Source organism: Brassica napus, chromosome A3, assembly GCF_020379485.1.
Source record: "Brassica napus cultivar Da-Ae chromosome A3, Da-Ae, whole genome shotgun sequence".
Lineage (NCBI taxonomy): Eukaryota > Viridiplantae > Streptophyta > Magnoliopsida > Brassicales > Brassicaceae > Brassica > Brassica napus.
Genome location: NC_063436.1, coordinates 26,350,915 through 26,372,862, shown reverse-complemented (window position 1 = coordinate 26,372,862; position 21,948 = coordinate 26,350,915). Strand labels below are relative to the sequence as shown.

At 41.2% G+C, this 21,948-nt stretch overlaps 6 protein-coding genes across 8 annotated transcripts; 3 read left to right on the top strand and 3 right to left on the bottom strand.

The window, feature by feature from the left end:
• Positions 1 to 1,213: 1,213 nt before the first annotated feature.
• On the top strand, positions 1,214 to 5,236 carry LOC106440795 (NADPH--cytochrome P450 reductase 1). The gene is made up of 17 exons (XM_013882531.3): positions 1,214 to 1,708; positions 1,843 to 1,902; positions 1,994 to 2,070; positions 2,162 to 2,219; positions 2,311 to 2,394; positions 2,480 to 2,516; positions 2,666 to 2,735; positions 2,863 to 3,054; positions 3,136 to 3,228; positions 3,312 to 3,537; positions 3,627 to 3,710; positions 3,804 to 3,955; positions 4,033 to 4,129; positions 4,203 to 4,430; positions 4,503 to 4,625; positions 4,720 to 4,833; positions 4,934 to 5,236. The coding sequence occupies exons 1-17, from the start codon at positions 1,397 to 1,399 to the stop codon at positions 5,012 to 5,014; spliced, it is 2,088 nt and encodes a 695-aa protein (XP_013737985.2). The 5' UTR covers positions 1,214 to 1,396; the 3' UTR covers positions 5,015 to 5,236.
• A 124-nt stretch (positions 5,237 to 5,360) lies between these two features.
• On the bottom strand, positions 5,361 to 6,659 carry LOC106440796 (protein SICKLE-like). Its single transcript, XM_048763354.1, has 2 exons — positions 6,344 to 6,659; positions 5,361 to 6,191 (listed from the first exon to the last, which is right to left on the bottom strand). Exons 1-2 carry the CDS (start codon positions 6,642 to 6,644, stop codon positions 5,527 to 5,529), a joined length of 966 nt encoding a protein of 321 aa, XP_048619311.1. The 5' UTR covers positions 6,645 to 6,659; the 3' UTR covers positions 5,361 to 5,526.
• Positions 6,660 to 11,590: 4,931 nt separating this feature from the next.
• Positions 11,591 to 14,574, top strand: LOC106440797 (geranylgeranyl transferase type-2 subunit alpha 1-like). Its single transcript, XM_013882535.3, has 8 exons — positions 11,591 to 11,819; positions 11,892 to 12,054; positions 12,151 to 12,311; positions 12,376 to 12,480; positions 12,579 to 13,337; positions 13,436 to 13,613; positions 13,768 to 13,939; positions 14,033 to 14,574. The coding sequence occupies exons 1-8, from the start codon at positions 11,599 to 11,601 to the stop codon at positions 14,416 to 14,418; spliced, it is 2,145 nt and encodes a 714-aa protein (XP_013737989.2). The 5' UTR covers positions 11,591 to 11,598; the 3' UTR covers positions 14,419 to 14,574.
• A 230-nt stretch (positions 14,575 to 14,804) lies between these two features.
• Positions 14,805 to 16,299, top strand: LOC106440799 (thioredoxin-like 4, chloroplastic). Of its 2 annotated transcripts, none has more exons than XM_013882538.3 (4): positions 14,805 to 14,944; positions 15,239 to 15,743; positions 15,843 to 15,896; positions 15,979 to 16,299. In XM_013882538.3, exons 2-4 carry the CDS (start codon positions 15,297 to 15,299, stop codon positions 16,105 to 16,107), a joined length of 630 nt encoding a protein of 209 aa, XP_013737992.1. In that variant the 5' UTR covers positions 14,805 to 14,944; positions 15,239 to 15,296; the 3' UTR covers positions 16,108 to 16,299. The 2 variants fall into 2 exon arrangements, with proteins under 2 accessions (XP_013737992.1, XP_013737993.1); XM_013882539.3 differs by having other exon boundaries at positions 14,925 to 15,120.
• On the bottom strand, positions 16,266 to 18,400 carry LOC106440798 (GATA transcription factor 25). The gene is made up of 7 exons (XM_013882537.3): positions 18,065 to 18,400; positions 17,899 to 17,979; positions 17,665 to 17,798; positions 16,970 to 17,077; positions 16,776 to 16,881; positions 16,606 to 16,665; positions 16,266 to 16,523 (listed from the first exon to the last, which is right to left on the bottom strand). The coding sequence occupies exons 1-7, from the start codon at positions 18,314 to 18,316 to the stop codon at positions 16,479 to 16,481; spliced, it is 786 nt and encodes a 261-aa protein (XP_013737991.2). The 5' UTR covers positions 18,317 to 18,400; the 3' UTR covers positions 16,266 to 16,478.
• Positions 18,401 to 19,210: 810 nt separating this feature from the next.
• Positions 19,211 to 20,764, bottom strand: LOC106444604 (transcription initiation factor IIA subunit 2-like). 2 transcript variants are annotated; one of them, XM_013886061.3, is made up of 4 exons: positions 20,613 to 20,764; positions 20,388 to 20,526; positions 20,230 to 20,280; positions 19,211 to 19,557 (listed from the first exon to the last, which is right to left on the bottom strand). In XM_013886061.3, the coding sequence occupies exons 2-4, from the start codon at positions 20,514 to 20,516 to the stop codon at positions 19,417 to 19,419; spliced, it is 321 nt and encodes a 106-aa protein (XP_013741515.1). In that variant the 5' UTR covers positions 20,517 to 20,526; positions 20,613 to 20,764; the 3' UTR covers positions 19,211 to 19,416. The 2 variants fall into 2 exon arrangements, with proteins under 2 accessions (XP_013741515.1, XP_013741516.1); XM_013886062.3 differs by having other exon boundaries at positions 20,593 to 20,729.
• Between the last annotated feature and the right edge of the window lie 1,184 nt (positions 20,765 to 21,948).

The window sequence follows — 21,948 nt, the reverse complement described above, 5'->3', positions numbered from 1 at the left end:
GTCTCTATCTAGCTTCACAAACCAAGTCTACGGAGGAGAAGCAAGAATCTCCACCCTGCGCAAACTCTTCCCGGTGATGGAAAACAAGAAAAGCCTAGCCTCTGCGGATCGGAGCTAGGAGCTTGGGTTGGTCTGAGTTTGAAGGAGCAGTTTTGGATGGGCATAAGAACAGGCAAGGCTAGCTTCGTTTAAGGAAGCAGACACAGTCTATTTATATTTATCTAGCTCATGATTGTATGTGTAAGACCATCTTTATCCCGGTCTCTTATGCGAATCTTAAGGAGAGACCCACAAAGTCGTAAAAAATGGTTCCACAAGTCTCCAAATAAGAGCCGACTTTGGAAGGTTTTCTCAACTGTTCGCGGACCTCACCGGTACGTGCCGATTCGCAATTGTTTTTTTTTTTAAATTTTTTTTGGACAAAAAAAAGAAAATAAAATAAGAACCCCATTAAAGATTTGTGCGATAATCATACCCTAAAGTAGTTTTACCTTTCCTCCTCTGATTGTCCAAATCTTTACTGATTCTTTTTCTCATTTTTATCATATAAATTTTATATTACATTCAGCTAATGATTTATTAAAGTGGTATTTTATGGAAAAAAATCATTGGTATTTTATGGAAAAAGATCATTCTTTAAAGAAAAGATCTTACTTTTCAGAATTACTAGCAGCCTTGCGGATTTGAACCTGTCTACCAAACCAACATTTTAGGTTTTTGGTTTATGTTCAGTTTAGAATTTGGTTCAATTTGGCAATTACAAAAGTCCACTCCACCCTATTTCCACCAAAGTTTCATAGTTTTGAATTGTTATCCCAAACATAATTTTGTTTTTCAAAAAAAAAACAAAATAAAAATATAACTAAAACTATACCAATCGGTTTTTACTCAAATTTCAAAATGAATTAATTAAACAAACCAAAATTTTGATCCAAACTAACAGAAATAACCAAAATTATAGATCAATTTAAATTGAAAATTTTAACAGGAACTCGAAAACTTCAGTTAAATTCGGTGGAAACTCTCACTAACCGAATGTTAAACTAAACCGAACCGAACTGAATTTGTTTTCGTGAAATTCAAGCACAATTATAAGCAAAAGGAACTAAACCGAAAATCAAATAAACTAAACCAAACCAAACAACCCGAAGGAACAGAGACCCCACATGCCTTTTGAGCCTTTGACAATGTTAAAAGAGAGAAGAAGAAGAAGAAAGAGTTACGAAAAGGACAGGGCCCCACTCAGATTCAACCATCGCCGTTTAATTCAATTCGCCGTCTCTCTACCGTCATCTCCCTCCTCGATCTCTCCCGAATCCTCCATCCTTGGAGAGAGACAGACACGTAGATAGAGCGACGGGAAAGATCCAATCTTTCTCAAAAACTTAGAGAGAAGATGAGCTCCGCTTTGTATGCTTCCGATTTGTTTAAGCAGCTCAGGTCAATCTTGGGTCCTTACCTAGGGGACTCTGTCTCGGACGACGTCGTCCTCGTGGTCGTAACCACGTCCTTGGCGGTGGTAGTTGGATTCGTGGTGCTGTTATGGAGGAAAACGACGTCGGATCGGGGGCAGGAGCTGAAGCCTTTGATGATCCCCAAGTCTCTGATGGCTAAGGACGAGGATGATGACGTGGATTTGGGATCTGGGAAGACTAGAGTCTCTATCTTCTTTGGTACTCAGACTGGAACAGCTGAAGGTTTTGCTAAGGTAGTGTGTGTGACTATTTGCTAAAAAAGCTGTGATTTTTATGATTCTGTGTTCTGTCGTGTGAGTTACAGTTGTGATTCAAAGGTTTAGTCTTTATGAGTTGGGTCATTTCAGAACATTTTTTTTTTTCTTAGGCATTAGCGGAAGAAATCAAAGCGAGATATGAGAAAGCTGCAGTCAAAGTTATTGACTTGGTATGATCTACTTCACCTACCTGTGTGAGGCTAGTTTTCATCGCTTGATTTGTTTTTTTTTTTTATCTTATCTGGTTATGGTTTTAATTAGGATGATTATGCTGCTGATGACGACCAATATGAAGAAAAGATGAAGAAGGAAACTTTGGCTTTCTTTTGTATTGCTACGTATGACATATTTGAATCTGATTGTGACTTCTTTTGCTTTATGCCCTTCATGAGTTTGTTGGATTCATTTTTTTTTTGGTAATTTGATTAGTTATGGAGATGGAGAGCCTACTGATAATGCTGCCAGATTTTACAAATGGTTTACCGAGGTTTGTACCCTTTTCTCTCAGATTTAATATGCTGTGGTTAGCTTTTTTTCACAGGGGTTTGTCGCCTTAATAATCTGTTTCATGTTTCCAGGGAAATGAAGGGGAAATAAGGCTTCAACAACTAACATATGGCGTGTTTGCTCTTGGTAATCGCCAATATGAACATTTTAATAAGGTAGTGTGCTAAGAGAATGTGTCTGCTTCTAGCTTATTGATTTTCTTCCAACCTTAACTGATTGTAATTTGATCTGGTGGAACAGATTGGGATAGTTCTTGATGAAGAGCTCTCTAAGAAAGGTACGTGAGTATGTTTCCATAGTTTTCAGCTCTTATCTAATGCTAGTATATATTGGAAAGAGACATGTTAACCTATGATGATAATGGTACTGGATGTTTTCTATTTTCCTGTTGGGTAACGTAATTATTGTCGTCAACATTCAATGCAGGTGCAAAGCGTCTTATTGAAGTTGGTCTAGGAGATGATGATCAGAGCATTGAGGACGATTTTAATGCCTGGTTTGTTTCTGATTCTCTTTGTTACGTTTGCTACTTTGATTGAAATATTAGTATAGAAGGGGAAGCTTCAGAGTTGGCTTGATCACCTTTACGCTGTATTATTCATGTTTTCTTGGATGGTTTGCAGGAAAGAATCGCTGTGGCCTGAGCTTGACAAGCTCCTCAGAGACGAGGATGATACAAGTGTGGTAACTCCTTATACAGCTGTTATTCCTGAATACCGGCTAGTGATTCATGATTCTAGTTTTGAATCTGAGAAATCAGTGGATTTGAATGTTGCCAACGGAAATTCTGCTATTGACATTCATCATCCTTGCAGGTATATGAAGCTCCGTGTAATAAATACAGTGTTATCTTTTTTTTGGTTGCATTCTAATTTTTGTTTCTTTTTGGAGAACAGAGCTAATGTAGCTGTGCAGAGAGAGCTTCACAAACCAGAATCTGATCGGTCTTGTATTCATCTCGAGTTCGACATATCTGGCACTGGTATTACGTAAGTATTTAACACTGATCTGATGTTTTAGTTTATGGCAGATCGTTCACCCGTTTATAAAAATGAATGGCATTTCTTGGCAGATATGAAACAGGAGACAATGTAGGAGTATATGCTGAGAATCATGCTGAAATAGTTGAGGAAGCTGGGAAATTGCTTGGCCACTCTCTAGATTTAGTGTTTTCCGTACATACTGATAAGGAAGATGGCTCACCACGGGGAAGCTCGCTGCCGCCTCCATTCCCTGGTCCATGCACACTTGGTACTGCTTTGGCAAAATACGCAGACCTTTTGAGCCCTCCTCGCAAGGTTATCATGTATTATTTTTGAGATCAGCATCAAATAGCTTTTGATTTTTTTAGTTGTTCCTAAATATTAAACTGTTCTTCTGGTTTCAGTCTGCGTTAGTTGCCTTGGCGGCCTATGCCACTGAACCAAGTGAAGCCGAGAAACTTAAGCACCTGACATCACCTGATGGAAAGGTTCTGAACCAGTGGTGGTGGTGTATATATATTATTCTCTTGGTGTTAAGTTTTCATGAGTTATCATCCTTTGAGTTTTTCTTTTGGCTGTAGGATGAATACTCACAATGGATTGTTGCAAGTCAGAGAAGTCTTTTAGAGGTGATGTCTGCATTTCCATCTGCAAAAGCCTCACTAGGCGTGTTTTTTGCTGCAATAGCTCCTCGTCTACAACCTCGTTACTACTCCATCTCGTCCTCGCCGAGGTGATTATTTGTTTTTGAGATACCAGTTGTTGGCAGAAAGGAAAACTAGTCTTGAGCTTCTTTGTCGTCTAATACAGGTTGGCGCCAAACAGAGTTCATGTTACATGCGCACTAGTGTACGGTCCCACTCCTACTGGTAGAATCCACAAGGGGTTGTGTTCTACGTGGATGAAGGTAATTCTCACCCTCATTTTGTCACTATCTTTCGGTTAGCTTTTTTTGGTTTTAACAGCTTTGAAAAATTCAGAATGCAGTTCCTGCGGAGAAAAGTAGTGAATGCAGTGGAGCGCCAATCTTTATTAGAGCATCTAATTTCAAACTACCATCCAAACCTTCAATTCCAATCGTTATGGTGGGACCTGGGACTGGACTGGCACCTTTTAGAGGGTTTCTGCAGGAAAGGTTGGCTATAAAAGAAGATGGAGTCGAACTAGGTCCATGTTTGCTCTTCTTTGGGTGTAGAAACCGACGGATGGTGAGACCTGGATGCACCTTTTTCATCAGAATTGTCATCGTGTTGAGATGCTGATACATGTATGACTTGCAGGACTTTATTTACGAGGATGAACTCAATAACTTTGTTGATAAAGGCGTGATCTCTGAGCTCATTGTGGCATTCTCTCGTGAGGGAGCACAGAAGGAGTATGTTCAACATAAGATGATCGAGAAGGTAAGGCATATCCGGGGATGCGTAGCATCAGGCTTTGGGAAAAGGGAAATGTAAAGTAATCCCGTTTCTCTTTTGCATTTGATTTTGTGTTCAGGCTGCACAAGTTTGGAATCTAATAAAGGAAGAAGGATATCTCTATGTATGTGGTGATGCTAAGGGCATGGCGAGAGATGTCCACAGGACTCTACATACCATTGTTCAGGAGCAGGTAATGGAATGAGTATTGTGAAACAAGTGGTATAATTTGGATTTTCTCTTGGTTAGATTTCCTGGAAGATTGATACCAACTATGTTTTACAAATCTCCAGGAAGGTGTGAGTTCATCAGAGGCAGAGGCTATAGTTAAGAAACTTCAAACTGAAGGAAGGTACCTGAGAGATGTGTGGTGATTAATGATGTTTTTAGTTGGGAATCTCAGCTTCTTAGCTTTCTTAATACGAAGGCTGTTTTTTAACATTTAGATATTGACTTTTTATTTTCCTTTATGTTCTTATTATAGTCAAACACGAAAACTGAAAAGGTTTGTGCAAGTGTCTTTGTAAGGAACAAAATTGTAAGAGGGACGAAGAACTATACAGTCCAATAAATGAGTGATGATGATTTTGGCTTCATGCTTTGTACTGTCTAATAGACATCATGAAGTATAACACATTTTATTGATAGGTGTCCACAACAATTGGATAATCAAAACCCTGACTGAACACCAGGATTGCTAACCAGTTTACCTTAACTCGCGCACCTCCAAGATGACCATCATTCTCTTATGTGTCTCGTTAAGAACCTCAACACCATCCATGGAACAATACCTGTTCGGAAAGATTCACAGGTGATGTTTCCAGGCATCCTGATGGAGCTCAAGATGCTTGGATTTGGTGTTTTCCATTTGCTCAAGTTGTCATGATCAATTGCTTGGGTCATCGCTTGTAGCCTCATCTAGAGAAGCAGCAAGGTATTCAGCAAGGCTCTGCTGATTATTGCTAGGTTTGTGGGAAGCTTCTATTATCACAGGTTTCTTTGGTGCTATAGAATTGGGACGCCAAGCTTGACCTGTTGAGTTGCTGCTCGAAGTTACTGAACAGCTCTTCCATAAGACTGGCTTAAGATACTTCCATGGATCTTCAGCCATGGAGTTGGAGTAAAACCGCTCTGCACCTTGTTCCATGTGTCTTCTTCCTCCACCTCTTCCAAAGCTTGTGTTGCGTCCTCGGCTTCTCCCTCTTGCTGAGCTAGGATATGTGTTTCCAGCCCAGTTAGAAGTTTGACGTGGTCCGTATTGGGGAAACTGTGGAGCGGTATTGTTGTAGCTGCCTCCTCGACCACCAAATCTATTATTCCCCATGTCAGGGTTTCCTTGAAAGAATGGAAAAGGGCGAGGCACCCACTGAGGTGGACCTAAATGGTTAAATGGAGGAGGCGGAGGCCTATAGTTGTTGATCCAAGGGACGGGTGGAGCTCTGTGCGAGGGTGCCACACCTCTTGGTTCAGCATGGAGATTATCACCACCACAATGAGCTTCTTGGAAACCGCCATGATTGGCATGTGCCTGATAGTCACTGCCCAACGATCCTGTTAACAATTTTGGTGAAAGGATCAGAACTGGAACACTGTTTAGGAAGACTTATCAGTGGACTACTTTATTTGGCCTCACAGGAATATAGCCAAAATGAAAACTAATACCGACGCATTAACTATAAAGGGTGTGCAGAAGAAACAAGTACCTTGAACAGATTGAGGAAAGTGCGGTACTGGAGGGCTCATTTGATAACCAGGAGATGAGATGTCCTGTTGCTTAGAAGTCTTGTTTCTTTTGAAACTAGAATAAGCAGACATTGGGTCGGTGTAATAATCAAACCTTGGTGCTTCACAAGATTCCTGCTGTTGAGTAGATGTCTCAGCCAACGGATTTGAAAGGTGACCCATGTTCACAGAAGTTTCAGGCTCTGTAGAACCATCATTCTGTGCAGCAGCTTCCATGCGCATTGCTTTCAACATTTGTTTCCTTTTCTCTGAATTTTCCATTGTAGCTTTTAGCTTCAGAGCTAATCAACAACAAGATGTAGAATGTATATATAGAAAGGTCATATAAGTCATTAGTAGTGTCCTGTAATCCCTAGCTCACAGTGTATATATATTGTAGCCACTGCATCTAATAATATCAAGCTTCCTATTCTATATGGTATCAGAGCCTCTGATTCTAAAAACCTAATCACTAGCCGCTTTTCTTTTTCCCCACCCAAACAATATCGTCACGTTTTCCTTCTTCTCCACGTTTTCTTCTTCGATCTCATCATGGCACACACGCCTCACCATGAAACTATTGTTCCCCTCAACTCAAACAACCTCCTCAACGTTAACATGTCTAATGTTACGAAGCTCACGGCCTCCAACTTCCTTATGTGGAGCCGTCAGATCCAAGCCTTGCTCAATGGCTATGGCCTCGCGGGGTATATCACCGGTGCAACCGTTATCCCGCCTGCGACGATCACGAATGCTGAAATCGTGACCCCTAATCCGGCGTACACAACTCACCAGCGTCAAGATCAACTCATCTACAGTGCCCTATTGGGTGCGATCTCAGTCAACATCCAACCTATTCTCGCCACAACATCGACGTCTGCAGAGATCTGGGAGAAACTCTCTGCTACCTATGCCAAGCCGACTCGCGGACACATACAACAACTTCGACAACAGATCAAGCAATGGAAGAAAGGCACGAAGTCCATTGATGAGTACTTGCAGGGCTTTACCACCCGGTTTGACCAGCTCGCCCTCCTTGGGAAACCGTTTGACCTGGAAGATCAGCTTGAGTTTATTGTTGAGGGACTCCCCGACGAGTACAAGCAAGTGGCTGATCAGATACAGGGCCGTGATGTCCCTCCGTCGATCACTGAGGTTCATGAAAAGCTACTGAACCAGGAGGTCAAACTTCAAGATGCCACACCCAATTCTATCATTCCAGTGACTGCAAATGCGGCTCAGCCTCGACCCGCACACAACAACAACCGGAACAACAACTCGAGCAACTACCGTGGACGGTCCAACAATCGTAGCAATGGTAACTCATGGCCAACTCAGCAGCAGTATTCACCACGCCAAGATCAAGTCTCCCGTGGCTATCAAGGCAAGTGCCAACTATGTGGAGTCTATGGCCATAGTGCGAGGCGGTGTCCTCAGATGCAACAATCTGGAGGTTACAGTAGCTCGGCATCAAGCCAATACTCGAACTCTCCGGCACCGTGGCAACCTCGCGCAAATTTGGCTGCTACTGCATACAACCCCAACAACTGGATTCTCGATACTGGTGCTACTCATCATCTTACCACTGATCTGAGTAATCTGGCGCTTCATCAGCCATACAATGGCGGTGAAGAAGTGATCATCGCAGATGGTTCGGGCTTACCAATCTCTCATACGGGTTCCTCAACCCTCTCTACTCCATCTCGCTCTTTAAGCTTAAACAATATCCTATATGTTCCGAACCTTCATAAAAACCTTATATCCGTTTACCGCTTGTGTAATGCTAATAAGGTTTCTGTTGAATTCTTTCCTGCCCACTTTCAGGTGAAGGATCTCAGCACGGGGGTCCGGTTACTCCAAGGCAGAACTAAAGATGAGCTATACGAGTGGCCAGTCCCTTCCTCCTCACCTGTGTCCCTATTCGCCTCACCAACATCCAAAACATCCCTCACCTCCTGGCATCTGCGACTTGGCCACCCAGCTTTACCCATTTTAAACTATCTTGTTTCTCAATTTTCTTTACCTATTGTTGCTTCTTCTCAAAAACACAGTCCTTGTTCTCATTGTTTAATCAATAAAAGCCATAAATTGCCTTTCTCTACAAATACAATTGTCTCCACCAAACCCCTTGAATATATTTACAGTGATGTCTGGACTTCTCCCATAACCTCGGTCGACAACTTCAAATACTACATAATCTTTGTGGATCACTTCACACGGTTCACGTGGCTGTTTCCGCTAAAGTACAAGTCGCAAGCTCAGGCAGCATTCATAGCCTTCAAAGCGCTTGTGGAGAATCGATTTGATGAGAAGATTAAAACGTTGTATTCCGACAATGGTGGTGAGTATCTCGCTATGCGCCAGTACCTTCAGACGCACGGCATCTCCCATCTCACATCACCACCTCACACTCCCGAACATAATGGCATGTCTGAGAGGAAACATCGCCATATCGTAGAAACGGGTCTCACGCTTCTCAGTCAAGCCTCTATGCCCACTTCGTACTGGACGTATGCGTTCGCTGCTGCCGTATATCTTATTAAACGCATGCCAAGCGCAGTTATCCACAACACCTCGCCATATGCTAAGCTGTTCCAACAAGCTCCCAACTATCACAAACTACGTGTGTTTGGTTGTGCATGTTATCCATGGCTCCGGCCTTATGCAGCTAACAAGATGGCGATGAGATCGACTGAGTGCACGTTCCTCGGTTACTCTCTTACACAGAGTGCCTACTTATGCCTTGATCGTAGCAGTGGTAGAATCTATACCTCGCGTCATGTCCAGTTTATCGAGGACAAGTACCCGTTTGCCACAGTCCCGAAGCCCACGACCCAGCCTGAAACACCATCTTACTCCCCTTCTTTCACCGAAATCCCTACTGACCTGGACTCCAACCCAGTGCCACTCGTACCAGCTCCATCTATGCCTTCCCCGAGCGAGGATCCTCACCGGCGGGTAACACCCGACACTCCATCCTCTTCGCTCCTACCAGCGAATGATGCTGTGATATCTAACGATAACACATGAGTGGAACCAGGCACTGAATCAACAGGGCTTCATGGCAATGCACAGGTACGTCTTTCACTTCCCATTGGTACAGGTACAACGACCTTACCCACCACTACTCAACCATCACAAACTCAACTCCCTGTCCCTAACCAGACCCAAACAAACATCCATCCCATGCGCACCCGCGCTAAGAACCACATACGAAAACCAAACCCCAAACACTCACTTCTTACCATCAAAAACCAAAGAACCCCACCAATTCCCACAACTGCAACCCAAGCTATGAGAGATGAGAAGTGGCGAAATGCCATGGGAGAGGAGATGGATGCTCAAATCCGAAATAGAACCTATGATTTGGTTCCACCACATCCAAGTCAACATGTTATTTCTACTAAGTGGCTTTACTCTCTGAAATATTTTCCAGATGGAACTCTGAAGAGACACAAAGCAAGATGGGTGGCGCGAGGACACAAACAGCAGCAAGGGCTCGATTATTCTGAAACTTTCAGTCCGGTAGTCAAGTCTCTGACCATTAGACTCGTACTCCAGCTTGCTGTATCCCGCGCATGGCAAATCAAACAGCTCGATGTTAATAACGCGTTTCTGCAAGGCACCCTCTCCGACGAAGTGTATGTCAGCCAACCTCCAGGATTTGTTGATAAAGACCGGCCAAATCATGTCTGTCGACTTCGCAAGGCACTATATGGCCTGAAACAGGCACCGCGTGCGTGGTATCAAGAACTAAAAACATTCCTCTGCTCGCTCGGGTTTTGCAACTCCCTCGCTGACACGTCTGTCTTCGTCTACAACGACTCTGGCCGCGTGGTGTACTGTCTTGTCTATGTTGACGACATCATAGTCACTGGTAGCAGTCCCTCTCTGGTTACGAGCTTTATCACTGCTCTAGCCAACAGGTTCTCTCTCAAGGATCCCACAGACTTGGAATATTTCCTAGGCATTGAGGCAACCAGAACAACCCACGGTCTCCATCTGAACCAGCGCAAATATGTTCTTGATCTGCTGAGTCGAACAAAAATGGTGGATGCTAAACCTGTCACCTCTCCAATGGCAACTACCCCGAAACTGTCTCTCAAGTCCGGCGCACCACTGACGGACCCAACTGAATACAGAACGGTGATTGGTAGTCTCCAGTACCTCGCCTTCACACGACCAGACATTGCATATGCGGTGAACAGGCTATCTCAATTCATGCATCGTCCCACGGACTTGCATTGGCAGGCTGCCAAACGCCTTCTACGCTATCTGGCTGGTACCTCTTCACATGGCATTTACCTTCGTAAGGACTCGCCTCTATCCCTCCATGCGTTCTCTGACGCGGACTGGGCGGGAGATGTTGATGATTTTGTCTCCACCAACGCATATATACTCTACCTTGGCACCACTCCGATTGCGTGGTCATCCAAGAAGCAAAATGGGGTCGCACGCTCTTCCACGGAAGCTGAGTATCGAGCGGTCGCGAACACAGCTTCTGAGATTCGGTGGGTATGCTCCCTCCTCACTGAGCTCGGTGTTACCTTACCCACGACGCCTGTAATATATTGCGATAACATTGGTGCCACATATCTATGTGCGAATCCTGTTTTCCACTCACGTATGAAGCATCTAGCTTTGGACTATCACTTCATTCGTGATAATGTGAGCTCAGGAGCTCTACGTGTCTCCCATGTCTCCACCCACGATCAGCTTGCTGATGCGCTTACGAAGCCGCTGGCTCGGACACGCTTCATCGAACTCTCTACCAAGATTAGAGTTCGTCAACTACCTCCATCTTGAGGGGGTGTGTAGAATGTATATATAGAAAGGTCATATAAGTCATTAGTAGTGTCCTGTAATCCCTAGCTCACAGTGTATATATATTGTAGCCACTGCATCTAATAATATCAAGCTTCCTATTCTATACAAGATACAAAAGCATTATAAACGCAAGCATATTGTAACACAGCACCCACACAACACTGTAAGACCCAACGAAAGTTGTCTAACCCGAAAGTTTCAAACTTTACGTATACCCAAATTGGGAAAACTAAATAGAGATCGATGCTAACCTTCAAAATCTTCACTTCCTCGTCGCCAAAGGTTGAATCAAATCCCTGAACTGAAAATAGAGACAACGATAAAAGCCTCCACATTTATAAAACCCGGTTCGTGATCATACCAAATATATAAACCCGGTTCGTAATTTCAATTCAACCAGGTTGAAATCATGAAACCAGACCGGAATAAATTCTCGATTGAAGAGCCTCTCTCTCTCTCTCTCGATCGAAGCCGCGACGACTTCCAGCCTCTCTCATCAACGTCGGAGAGAAAAATGCACGGCCGTCCCAGGAAGGCTTACAAGCCAGAAGAGGAAGCAGCCTCCGCTTCTAAAGCAGCTAAGCTCCGATCTCTCCAGACTCAGTTCATGTCCATTCACCATCACAAAATGTACAAACTTTCTCTCGGATTAGTTACTTAATCAATCATCTGTTGCTTGTCTGAACGTTCTGGGGTTTGTAGTTATACCAAGGAAGCTATTGACTTGAGCAGGAAGCTCTTAGAGATCAACCCTGAGGCCTACACGGCTTGGAACTACCGCAAGCTCGCCGTGGAGGATACCCTTTCACGAGAAGAGTCTAATCAAGACTTGGTCAAGTCAATTCTCGATGAAGAGCTTAAAGTGGTGAGCTTTCCTGTTCCACACAGCCATTCATGTAAAGGTTTGCACTTTATGCAAGTAGTTGATCGTTGGTTACTGTGGATTCTGTTCTGAGTTCAGGTAGAAAGTGCTTTGAGGCAGAACTTCAAGTCATACGGTGCTTGGCATCATCGCAAGTGGGTTTTGAGTAAAGGCCATTCCTCCGTAGGGAATGAGTTACGACTTTTGGATAAGTTCCAGAGCCTTGATTCCAGAAACTTTCACGCTTGGAACTATCGCAGGTGGGCAATGCCAACGTTCTTTTTCAAGGCACCACTGCGTATTAATGTGTTGTTCCTTTACCAGGTTTGCTGTGGAGCTAACCAACAGGTCAAAACAAGATGAATTGAAGTATACAGAGGATATTATCAGTAAAGATTTCAGCAACTATTCTGCTTGGCATAATCGTAGGTACGCATATTATTTACTTAAATAAATTACTTATTCTGATTTACATGTTCATATTCTTGTAAATATATTTATATTTTTTATTGTTTGAAATTCTGCAGTGTACTTCTTTCAAGTCTGCTTGCGAGAAAGGCTGAAGGGTTCACGCCAAATGAGAAGATTCCTGAAGAATATAAGCTTGTTCATGATGCTATATTTACGGACGAAGATGACCAAAGTGGGTGGTTTTATCATCTTTGGCTTCTTGATCAAACTGTTAATGTGGAGACTCCTCTTCTCACTTCCTCATGGCCTTCACATGGTTCCTGTATCAATCTATCTGGAGGAGATGGGTGCTTAAACGACTCTTCTTCTTCTAAGCTCACTACTTTTTGTTCTGATTTGGGTTCTTTTCCACTGATTCTTTACTTCGACCAACCTGTTAGTGGAGTAAGCTCGTCTACTGTTGCGGTTGATTCTGAACTGAGAGGAAATGAGGACCTTGTTTGGGAGCCAGTTTCGAATAAAAACTCTCGGGTGTCTTGTGTATGGGTTGCTCGTCTTAACTATATGAGTTCAGAACCTTGCTTCCCCAAGGAATACAAAGTGAAGGTCAGGATTGGGAACTCTCCAGGAATTGTTTCTTCCAGAGGATGTAACTTCAGCACTCCTTACGAGTTTGTCTTCACAGCGCATGTTCATGACACCGTCCGAGAAGATTCACAAGAAGTCATTGTTTCGTGGACGGATGGTTTCGATATTTGGGATGCACAGTCAAAAGATTTGAACTTTCTCGTCAACTTAGATCAACAGATGGGTTTGAAATGGCGTCAGGAAGCTATAGAGGAAGAGATTGAGTTATTTCGTGCATTGTCTGACAGGTATCCTATCTACTATTGAGTTAGAGTTCAATCCTTACCATCTGAAATGGGGAAGATAAACTGTAGTCTTGAACTTTGTGTTCTTTTTTCCTGTTTAGCAAAATTGGAAAGCTCACTCTTGCAAGGCTTTTGATGGCTAAAGCAATGATATCTGAAAATGGTGTTAAGGGTGTTCACTATGAAGAAATCCTCGAGCTGTATAGTGATCTAATGGTGCTGGATTCTTCGCACTATCGTTACTACAAGGATGAGCACAGCGTAGCTTTACTCCACAAGGTACTTAAGTCTTGTTTTAGCTGTGAATCATAAGTTGAGATTCTGTTCTTCTGAATACTTTATAATTTGTTTCCCGTTAACTGTACTACAGTATATGGTTCGATTCTAGATGTTTCAAGTATGCCTATTACTCATAAAGGGAATGTTCACGCAGGTGACTTCAAGCACTGAATCCTTGTCAAGATACCTCTTTCAATACAGGGATATAAACAATTCTATATGTTTACGGCTGAATAACTTATCGCTATCTCGGATAGCCTCTGTCGAGAAGTTGCTGTTTGTCCAAATGTTAGACCTCAGTCACAATGAGCTTCATTCAACTGAAGGTAAGTTTCTCAAAATGTCCTGTGTTAACATGCTTATGTCCTTGATTTGAAACCGTTGCATATGTGATTAAATGTTGTGTATGTGCGTTTCAGGATTGGAGGCAATGCAACTTATCTCTTGCCTAAACCTGAGTCACAACAGAATCCGGAGTTTTTCAGCACTGGACTCTCTAAGACATTTGAAACAGCTGAGAGTGTTGGATGTTTCACACAACAACATCGGTGAGCACTCAGTTGACACGACGAGGTACCTTTGTTCTTCACCGCTCTCTAATTCGGAGTGGACTGAGGATGAAGTTGGAAGACAGATGACTAGTCTGGTCACCAAATACTGGGACGCGTATTTTGTGTTAAGAGATTTGGATCTGAAACAGTTGGACATAGCAGGCAACGTGATTGCAGGGGACGAGTTCAGTTCTTTTGTCCCGCAGGTTGTGCCAAAGCTTGTATGGCTCGATGGCCAGAAACTTAGGAGTTAGATCATAGGCCAAGATTTTTACTTTAAATTATAGATTATCGACTCCCCAGAGCTATTTGGATTCTCTTGATGATACTTTGTTTTTGTGCTTTGTTTCTCAACAGTCTTGTTATATGACTTTGTTTATATATAATGACTGTGCACCATTTATTTACCACATTTTGTATTAATTATCTGCTTTATGTCCGTATTGTTGTTGTTAGTAGATAAACTAATTAGTACATGGTACATGCATATGCACACACTCTATATAGGTTCCAACAATACTCCTATGTCAGGTAGAGGCACATGTGAGAGATACTGTTGGAACCCGGCATTACTATTTTGTTGACAATTAAGTGCTGAGTGTAAACCCAAACCCACTAAGGTAAAGGCCCAGTGCAACAACCATAATCACTTGGTCTTCTGTTGTGTGGTTAGAAAGTTGCCAACTTGGAGGATGAGGATTCTTGTTTCCCATTTCCAAAGAGTTTTCCGTGCTTCAACTTCATCTACTTCTCTCAATCTCAAGCCATCCTCTGACACAGGTAAGAGTCCAAATCCAACACAAATATTTACTCTTTTTTTTCTAACATGAAGATGCCCACAACTCAGATATTTTATGCTCTGTGGTTTTGTTTTGGGTTTCCTATGTTCATCTCTCTGAGACGCCCATTAAAATCTCTATGTTTATCAACATGTATCAACATTGGTTCTGTTCAATGTATGTATTTTTTGCATTTCTGATTAGTCTCTTTGTTCAGTGAGTTTGCACTTGCATGTTCTTTTTGTAACAAACGCTTATATATTTCTTCTAATATAGTTTCTTTTGATGTTTCCAGATTGTGGCAAAACTTGATCAAATCATCCAACTGAACTGTGATTTGACACTCATTTTCAATGCAGAAGCAGAGCATTCTTCATCCGGAGTACCTAAGATTTGGCAACGGACTGGTTAAACCGATAGAAACCAGTGCATTTCCTAGATGGATCAGTCGCAACAATGAAGTCAGATTGTCGTTTCTAAGAGCTGAAGCTTCTTCTTCATCCATGACTATAATTAACAAAAGCTGCACGTGGAGAGCGAATAGCTTAGGACAGGAGATCCAAGCGGACTTGAGTGATGAAGACGAAGAAGATCTATGTCCGGTTGAGTGTGTCACTGAGTTCAAGACAGATGATGAACTTCTTAGAGTCCTGGAGAAAGCCAAGGAGACTAACACTTTGGTTGTGGTTGATTTCTATCGTCCTTCATGTGGTAGTTGTAAGTACATAGAGCAGGGCTTCTCAAAGCTCTGCAAGCAATCTGGTGACCAAGAAGCTCCCGTTATCTTCCTTAAGCATAATGTTAGTATCCTTTTCAGTATGAATAAAACTTCATCATGTTTACAACACTCCATCTTGTTGGCTGAGTAAGATTCATCAGTTGCTCAAATGATTTTGCAGGTGATAGACGAATATGATGAACAATCTGAAGTCGCTGAAAGGCTCCGTATCAAGGTACGTCAAGCCTCTTTGCAATCTTGGTATCTAACAACAACAATCACAACAAGAGAGTTTTGATTTACTACTATGTCTACAGTCAGTTCCTCTCTTCCACTTCTACAAAAATGGAGTCCTGTTAGAAGCATTTGCAACTAGAGACAAGGAGAGGATTGACGCTTCTATAGCCAAATATACTTCCTCTGAATCTTCAAGCACATCGGATTAAACCCCACTTTTGGTTATCTCTTTGAAATCATAGATAATGATGTAAACGATAGTATTAAACAGCAGCAACATCCCCCAAACTTGTTGTAAAGATGCCTAAACAGCTCTCATTCTTCTTGCAAGTATCATACTGAATAAGACAGATGCAACATTTTTTTCTTTCTAATATGGTAATTTGATTTGAGATTCGGTTTAGGTTTCTATAATATATGTGATGATGAGAAGATACATTCATAGAGAAGAGCAACTAATACTATAAGAGTTTCTTCTATCTTCTGATTCTTATCACATCATCTAGTGATCACCTAACATATTAGAGTTATCCCCATTAGCAAGAGAAAACAAGGCAAAGTGTTCTTCGACCGTTGCAGGTTAATAGTTCGAGTTGTTAGCATCGGCATCACTCCCAAGCTCTCCCTACAGTTTCAAACAATAATGAATGAAGCTTTCCCTTTTATGTGTAAAACAAACCAGAGACACACATGGATAAAATGCTTACAGGTTCTATCATTGCCACCTGATTATCTTCTGTTTTCTTTGAGAGATCCCTCAATGTACCCTATGAAAATTTAACAATTTTAAAAACGTTAAAAGCACATAGTATATGTGAAAACAGAATGAGTAGAGTAGGTGATGCATTTATATCACTTTGTGGAGATTCATACGCACCCTGGAAACCCAAAAGAGTCCACATGCATTGCAGAGAGTTCTGGGGCCTGAAGGTCCACGTCGCATCATCGGTGTACATGTGGAACTAACGCCGCAATGAGTACACCTACACGTAAGACACACTCACATTTAAAGAGCAAGAAAAAATTGAGCACTAATTGAAGAAACAGTTAAGTGGTAGAGGCAAAACGCACGATAACTCTGGACGACCATCATCATGTGCGTTATCTTGGTCTGTGCCCGAGTTATAAGCCCCATCAGCCGTCGTTGCAGAGGAGAATTGACCTTTATTACGTGGCATTCTGGTAAAGACTAAACAAAGTCAGAGTTGTAGGAAAAGTGACAAATCCTATCTCTCGATGATGAGATAGACACGTCATTTATTCTCAGTTTGAGCTACTTATGACACTAACCACAACTAAGTTCTATCCTGCTCAACTACAAACATATTCTCATATAACAAGCTACGGACATTGAAACCTGAGCCACTGCATAATCACTTTCATAGTCGCCAAACTTAACAAAAATAGTGATGTACTTTGAACAGAAGCGGTCTTTTTAACACATAGCATATAAGTGTGAGTAATTATTAATTAACCAGAGTATAGCCAAAGAAAAAGGAGAAACTTTCCAGCTTAGTTATACAAGAATACTAGTATGCTTTTTAAAGAAGTAAACATCACATAATCCATTTTCCTAACAGATACAACTCAACCTTTTGGATTTTGCTAAGACTACACTTGCAGCAAAAGCTACATCAACACTAAGTGTACCCACCTAGGCTTATAGCTCAAACTGGTTAAAGAGAAAATCAAAGAGAGGTTCGGATGTGTAGCACCTCAATCTAGAATAAAAACAAGTAAAACAAGAGAATGAAAAATCTGCTGACCTTAAAGCCACTTCCTGGCGAACACCATATCTTACTTGGTTCGCAAAACATCTAGCACTCCTCTTCTTCCGAAACCTATCCAAGGACTGTGCCCGATGCGGATGGCTACACCGGCTCTGATGTTCCACAACAGGCTAAACAAAAAGAAGGAAAAAGAAAAAAAAACATAGATGGAAGTGACCATTGTATAAAACTTGGAACACAAACAAACAAACAAACAACAAAAGTGGTAACCATATGATGATTCTGTTGAGCTATCTCCATCCCCTGTGGAGCAGCAGTAGAACCACCCAAAAGCAACAACACAGCATCGACCTTACGAAATCAATTCCCCCCCAAAAAGGTCAGAAACACACAAAAGTGCACACTTTTATTATGTAATCTAAACAAAAGTACTCACCTTTTCAGGACCCACAGAATCAAAAACGTAAACTTGACCACGGTACGAGACCGTCAGCTGATTAGCTCCTTCCGGTGCGGGGGAATCTAGTAACTGAGAGCCGTCGGGAATCAAACCGGAGGCAGCGTAGATAGACTCAGGATGATTGGCGATTTCGTCTATATAAGGAATGCGAGATGCGGAGGCAGAGACATGGTCTTCACCAAGGGTGCTACCAATCTGATAAGGGTTAATCTCCAGTTGAGGAAACATCGGGAACTGCCAAAAGAGAAGAGCTTTCAGCAAGAGAGGAAGTAGAGATAGTTAACATGGGAGAAGAGGGCAATACAGAGAGAGAGAGAGAGATGGTGTGATCGGCGCGTGTGGAGGAAGGGGAGATTGGCCGTTGTGGAAATTCACCGGCGGTAAAACGGTGACTTGAGAGAGGTAAATCGCAGCAACCTTCCGACGACTATTCCGCTCACTGGATTTTACCTATTAACCTTTTGGACTGTTTGATTATATATCTATTTTGTAATCCAAAAGCCCATTACGGACTCACTTGTTACGAATTTCTCAAAACTGCATTTATAATACTTTAGGTGTGGCATTTGTATAGACTTTCGAATTATCGGATCCAGTCCCTTATGTTTTTTTTTTCTTTTTCTTTCTGATAAACTTGTCGGCTATTCGATCAGCTTGGAGAAATGAACTTAATGCTATAGAATAGATTAATCCGAAAACGTATAACACTATATGATCCGAGTTTGAATACTTTACGGCTATTGGTAGAGGTGAACCGTTCGTCTGTTATGATCTACATGTTTTTTGGGCCGAAACCCAATCCTATACTAACAAGATGTGATATTTTATATTGCTAGATCAAATAAATAATAAATTCGTGTCTAAATTCTATAATTTTTTCTCTTTTTATTAATAATAGATAGATTCACATATTTTTAAATATCATATCGAAATAAATATAAATTGATGTATTTAAAATATTTATTTAAATTTTAAATAGTTTAAAATTTTAAATAATTTCGAGTTTTTTGAATTTTAAAGTTTTCCGGGTGCTCACTCGAGTTTAAGTAATACCCAAAATATTTGAAATTCCAACATAAATGCTCACAAACAGAATTAATAAAATGAAAGGTAATCTCAAGATGAGTGGTAAGTAACTTTCTCATAGAAACAAAACAGTCTCTCATTTGTCTTTGGGCCGAGAATTTACATATAGACTAAACTGTTGGCTGCAAACGGAGCTCAACATATATAGCAAGTGCTGAGTTTACAAAGTGGTTAAAAAAAAACTCAAAATCTATTACAAAGGGAGTAAGCATGTATTCTCTGTTACTGGTAATTAACATCTCTCACTGCGTGAGCAGCTTAGAGTCACATGCCACTATCTTCACTTGACTAACATTCTCTTGACGGTCTTCACTCTTGAACATCGCGTCCTGTAAAATGAAGGTCCAGACGTTGTCACAGAACCTGTAAGTGTGCAGGTGCCCCTGTACAAGAAAATAAAAAATAAAAGAAAAAACGAGATTAAGTATCTGGTTGCTTCATCTGCCTAGTCTTGAATGCAGCGTTTAATATTTGGTTCTAAAAACACCATCAGCAATGGTAATATGTTGGAAGAGAATTAAAGTCAATCATCGAAAACACTAGCAAACAATAACTTGCGATCAAGCTATATGGACTGACACTAATCTGGATAGTCTTGAGGTATTAAATGTAAGCTCCTACACTTATAAACCGGATAATGAATCCATACAGCCTAATCTAATCCATCTACAACCTATTTATTATTCGCATATAGCATATCCAAAGAAACTGATATTGATAGAATCCATGACAATGTTACTATTTCCTGAGATAAACCAATGTAAGCACCGATTCATCAGCAGATAATTAAACAAACCCCATACAGCTTAAATCAAGTTGCCACTTGCCACCAAAAAAGCTTAAGACTTTACAGGAAGAATGACACTGTGTCACTGTTAGAGGTTAACCTAAACATTCTACTCTACAACATTGTTCCATCAGGTTCAAATCAGCAAAACCTAAAACAAACGATGACTCGTCTCTACAAGTAAGTGGATGAACAGCAGTTACGAACAAAGTAGAAGATTTAGTATTTCACAATAAGGGATCAAAAGCGTAACAATACTGAAGCTGACCTTGATGGTCACCTTGGTCTTCACTTGGCTCTCAAGAGCTTCCGTCATAGACTACAAAAGGACACACACATATATATATATATCATTAAAAACAAAAGAAGCAAACCAAATGACTCCAAGATCAGTCACATCTGAGTGAAATAAATAAAAAAAGAAACCTTGTCAAATTGAACAAGGACTTGGATAGCTAGCTCAGGGCTCAGCGTACCGCTCTGAACCATCTCATCCAAAGTCTCCGTCAAACACATCCCGATCGTCGATCTCCTGTACAGCTCAAACGTCGCCATTACGTACGATCTGCCAACAGAATCAAACTCAAATCGTTGAATCGAGAATCTGAAAAGTTTAGGAGGTAGAAAAGACCTCAACAGGAGAAGGTTTACCGATCTCCGGCGACGAGTGGAGAGAAATGAAGGAGGTACCGTTGGGTCGATGGCGAAGGATTCGTCTCTTTGCGCGGAGAAAAAAATAAATTTGGGGCTTTTATACCCTAGCTTTTGCAGGTAACTGTTTATATAGCCAGCGATCGATCAGGGAATTGAATTACCTTTTTACCCTTGGAGAGCCCCTTAATCCCCTTTTTAATTAGATAACGGTTTCAAAATTTACGTTTCGCACCAAGATACCATATGGTGGTCCATATTCAAATTTCAAACCGAATTAGCATAAAAAAAATTGTAATCATAATCACTCCGAAAATTTTGATTCAATAAATTAAAATCAAATCGGAACAATTAGTTTAATTTGGTAAAATTTTCAAAACTTTAACTGATTCTATAACAAACCGCACTGTATTTTTGTATGTTCAATTCAACATTCAACTCGCAGGCTTAAGTAAACTCATTAAGAAGTCAACACTAATACGTGTCCTGAGATATAGATATAGTCCATGTATAAGAAGTAATTCTATTTATATGAAGCATTGGCTAAGTATATATACACAGTCTTTCATTTGTAGTTAGAATCTACCAAGTATTGCTATGTGTATCAATTCAATGTACAAGCAATATTTTCTTAATGTCATTGCTTTTTTTCTGACTTCTTTAGCTCTTGCACTTCTTCAGTTTTTGCAAAGGACCTTGCAATAAAGTCATTCCGACATGCTTCTGTATCCATCGTTTAGGTTTAGTTTGAATAATGGCGTGGTGTACTCAACCTGAAGAAAATATCACACAGCTATACTCGGAAGTATCACAAGTGTTGCATTAGCATATCACTGATTCAAAATCAAGAAATTATACCGTAATTTCACTAGTTGAAAATCTTCTAACCTTTAAGAAATACCATTATGGTGAATGCTTCCCATAGTCACCGTATCTCTTTTACCTCAATGAGAGTCACCTCGCACATCTAGACCATCGATGAGAAGGGACTAATAACCCAGCACCTTCCCCACTCCCCAAGTTATTTACTATGAAGTAAACTAGTGTAGCTAAGTAGTGCAAGATTCAAGTTCTTAGCTATCATGAAATACCTCTAACACTCCAGACAGAGGTTTGACATCTCGTAGGAAAAATGTCTGTCCGAAGTGTGGCATAGTCCAAAAACAAAATATTATGTATGCAGCATCCAGAAATGTCATGAATGGACTTAATGTATTTTATTTTATACTTAACTCCTGAATGATCTGATGATGATGATAGAAATAAAATAGCTTAATCGAGAGATAGCAAGTAATGGCTGTGACCTAGACCTTTCTAATTGGATGCAGGTTTTGGG

What these genes read in the sequence shown, in the direction of transcription:
- LOC106440795 (XM_013882531.3), top strand. Translation starts at nt 1,397, where the DNA reads ATGAGCTCCGCTTTGTATGCTTCCGATTTGTTTAAGCAGCTCAGGTCA. An exon ending in CAGCTGAAGGTTTTGCTAAG is followed by an intron (nt 1,709 to 1,842) that starts GTAGTGTGTGTG and finishes TTTTTTTCTTAG; the next exon opens with GCATTAGCGGAAGAAATCAA. An exon ending in ATACCATTGTTCAGGAGCAG is followed by an intron (nt 4,834 to 4,933) that starts GTAATGGAATGA and finishes ACAAATCTCCAG; the next exon opens with GAAGGTGTGAGTTCATCAGA.
- LOC106440796 (XM_048763354.1), bottom strand. Translation starts at nt 6,644, where the DNA reads ATGGAAAATTCAGAGAAAAGGAAACAAATGTTGAAAGCAATGCGCATG. An exon ending in CTTTCCTCAATCTGTTCAAG is followed by an intron (nt 6,192 to 6,343) that starts GTACTTGTTTCT and finishes AATTGTTAACAG; the next exon opens with GATCGTTGGGCAGTGACTAT.
- LOC106440797 (XM_013882535.3), top strand. Translation starts at nt 11,599, where the DNA reads ATGAAACCAGACCGGAATAAATTCTCGATTGAAGAGCCTCTCTCTCTC. An exon ending in GCGTAGCTTTACTCCACAAG is followed by an intron (nt 13,614 to 13,767) that starts GTACTTAAGTCT and finishes ATGTTCACGCAG; the next exon opens with GTGACTTCAAGCACTGAATC. An exon ending in TGAGCTTCATTCAACTGAAG is followed by an intron (nt 13,940 to 14,032) that starts GTAAGTTTCTCA and finishes TGTGCGTTTCAG; the next exon opens with GATTGGAGGCAATGCAACTT.
- LOC106440799 (XM_013882538.3), top strand. Translation starts at nt 15,297, where the DNA reads ATGCAGAAGCAGAGCATTCTTCATCCGGAGTACCTAAGATTTGGCAAC. An exon ending in TTATCTTCCTTAAGCATAAT is followed by an intron (nt 15,744 to 15,842) that starts GTTAGTATCCTT and finishes ATGATTTTGCAG; the next exon opens with GTGATAGACGAATATGATGA. An exon ending in CTGAAAGGCTCCGTATCAAG is followed by an intron (nt 15,897 to 15,978) that starts GTACGTCAAGCC and finishes CTATGTCTACAG; the next exon opens with TCAGTTCCTCTCTTCCACTT.
- LOC106440798 (XM_013882537.3), bottom strand. Translation starts at nt 18,316, where the DNA reads ATGTTTCCTCAACTGGAGATTAACCCTTATCAGATTGGTAGCACCCTT. An exon ending in ATTCTGTGGGTCCTGAAAAG is followed by an intron (nt 17,980 to 18,064) that starts GTGAGTACTTTT and finishes TGATTTCGTAAG; the next exon opens with GTCGATGCTGTGTTGTTGCT. An exon ending in GACTCTTTTGGGTTTCCAGG is followed by an intron (nt 16,666 to 16,775) that starts GTGCGTATGAAT and finishes AAATTTTCATAG; the next exon opens with GGTACATTGAGGGATCTCTC.
- LOC106444604 (XM_013886061.3), bottom strand. Translation starts at nt 20,516, where the DNA reads ATGGCGACGTTTGAGCTGTACAGGAGATCGACGATCGGGATGTGTTTG. An exon ending in TCCTTGTTCAATTTGACAAG is followed by an intron (nt 20,281 to 20,387) that starts GTTTCTTTTTTT and finishes GTCCTTTTGTAG; the next exon opens with TCTATGACGGAAGCTCTTGA. An exon ending in AGACCAAGGTGACCATCAAG is followed by an intron (nt 19,558 to 20,229) that starts GTCAGCTTCAGT and finishes TTTCTTGTACAG; the next exon opens with GGGCACCTGCACACTTACAG.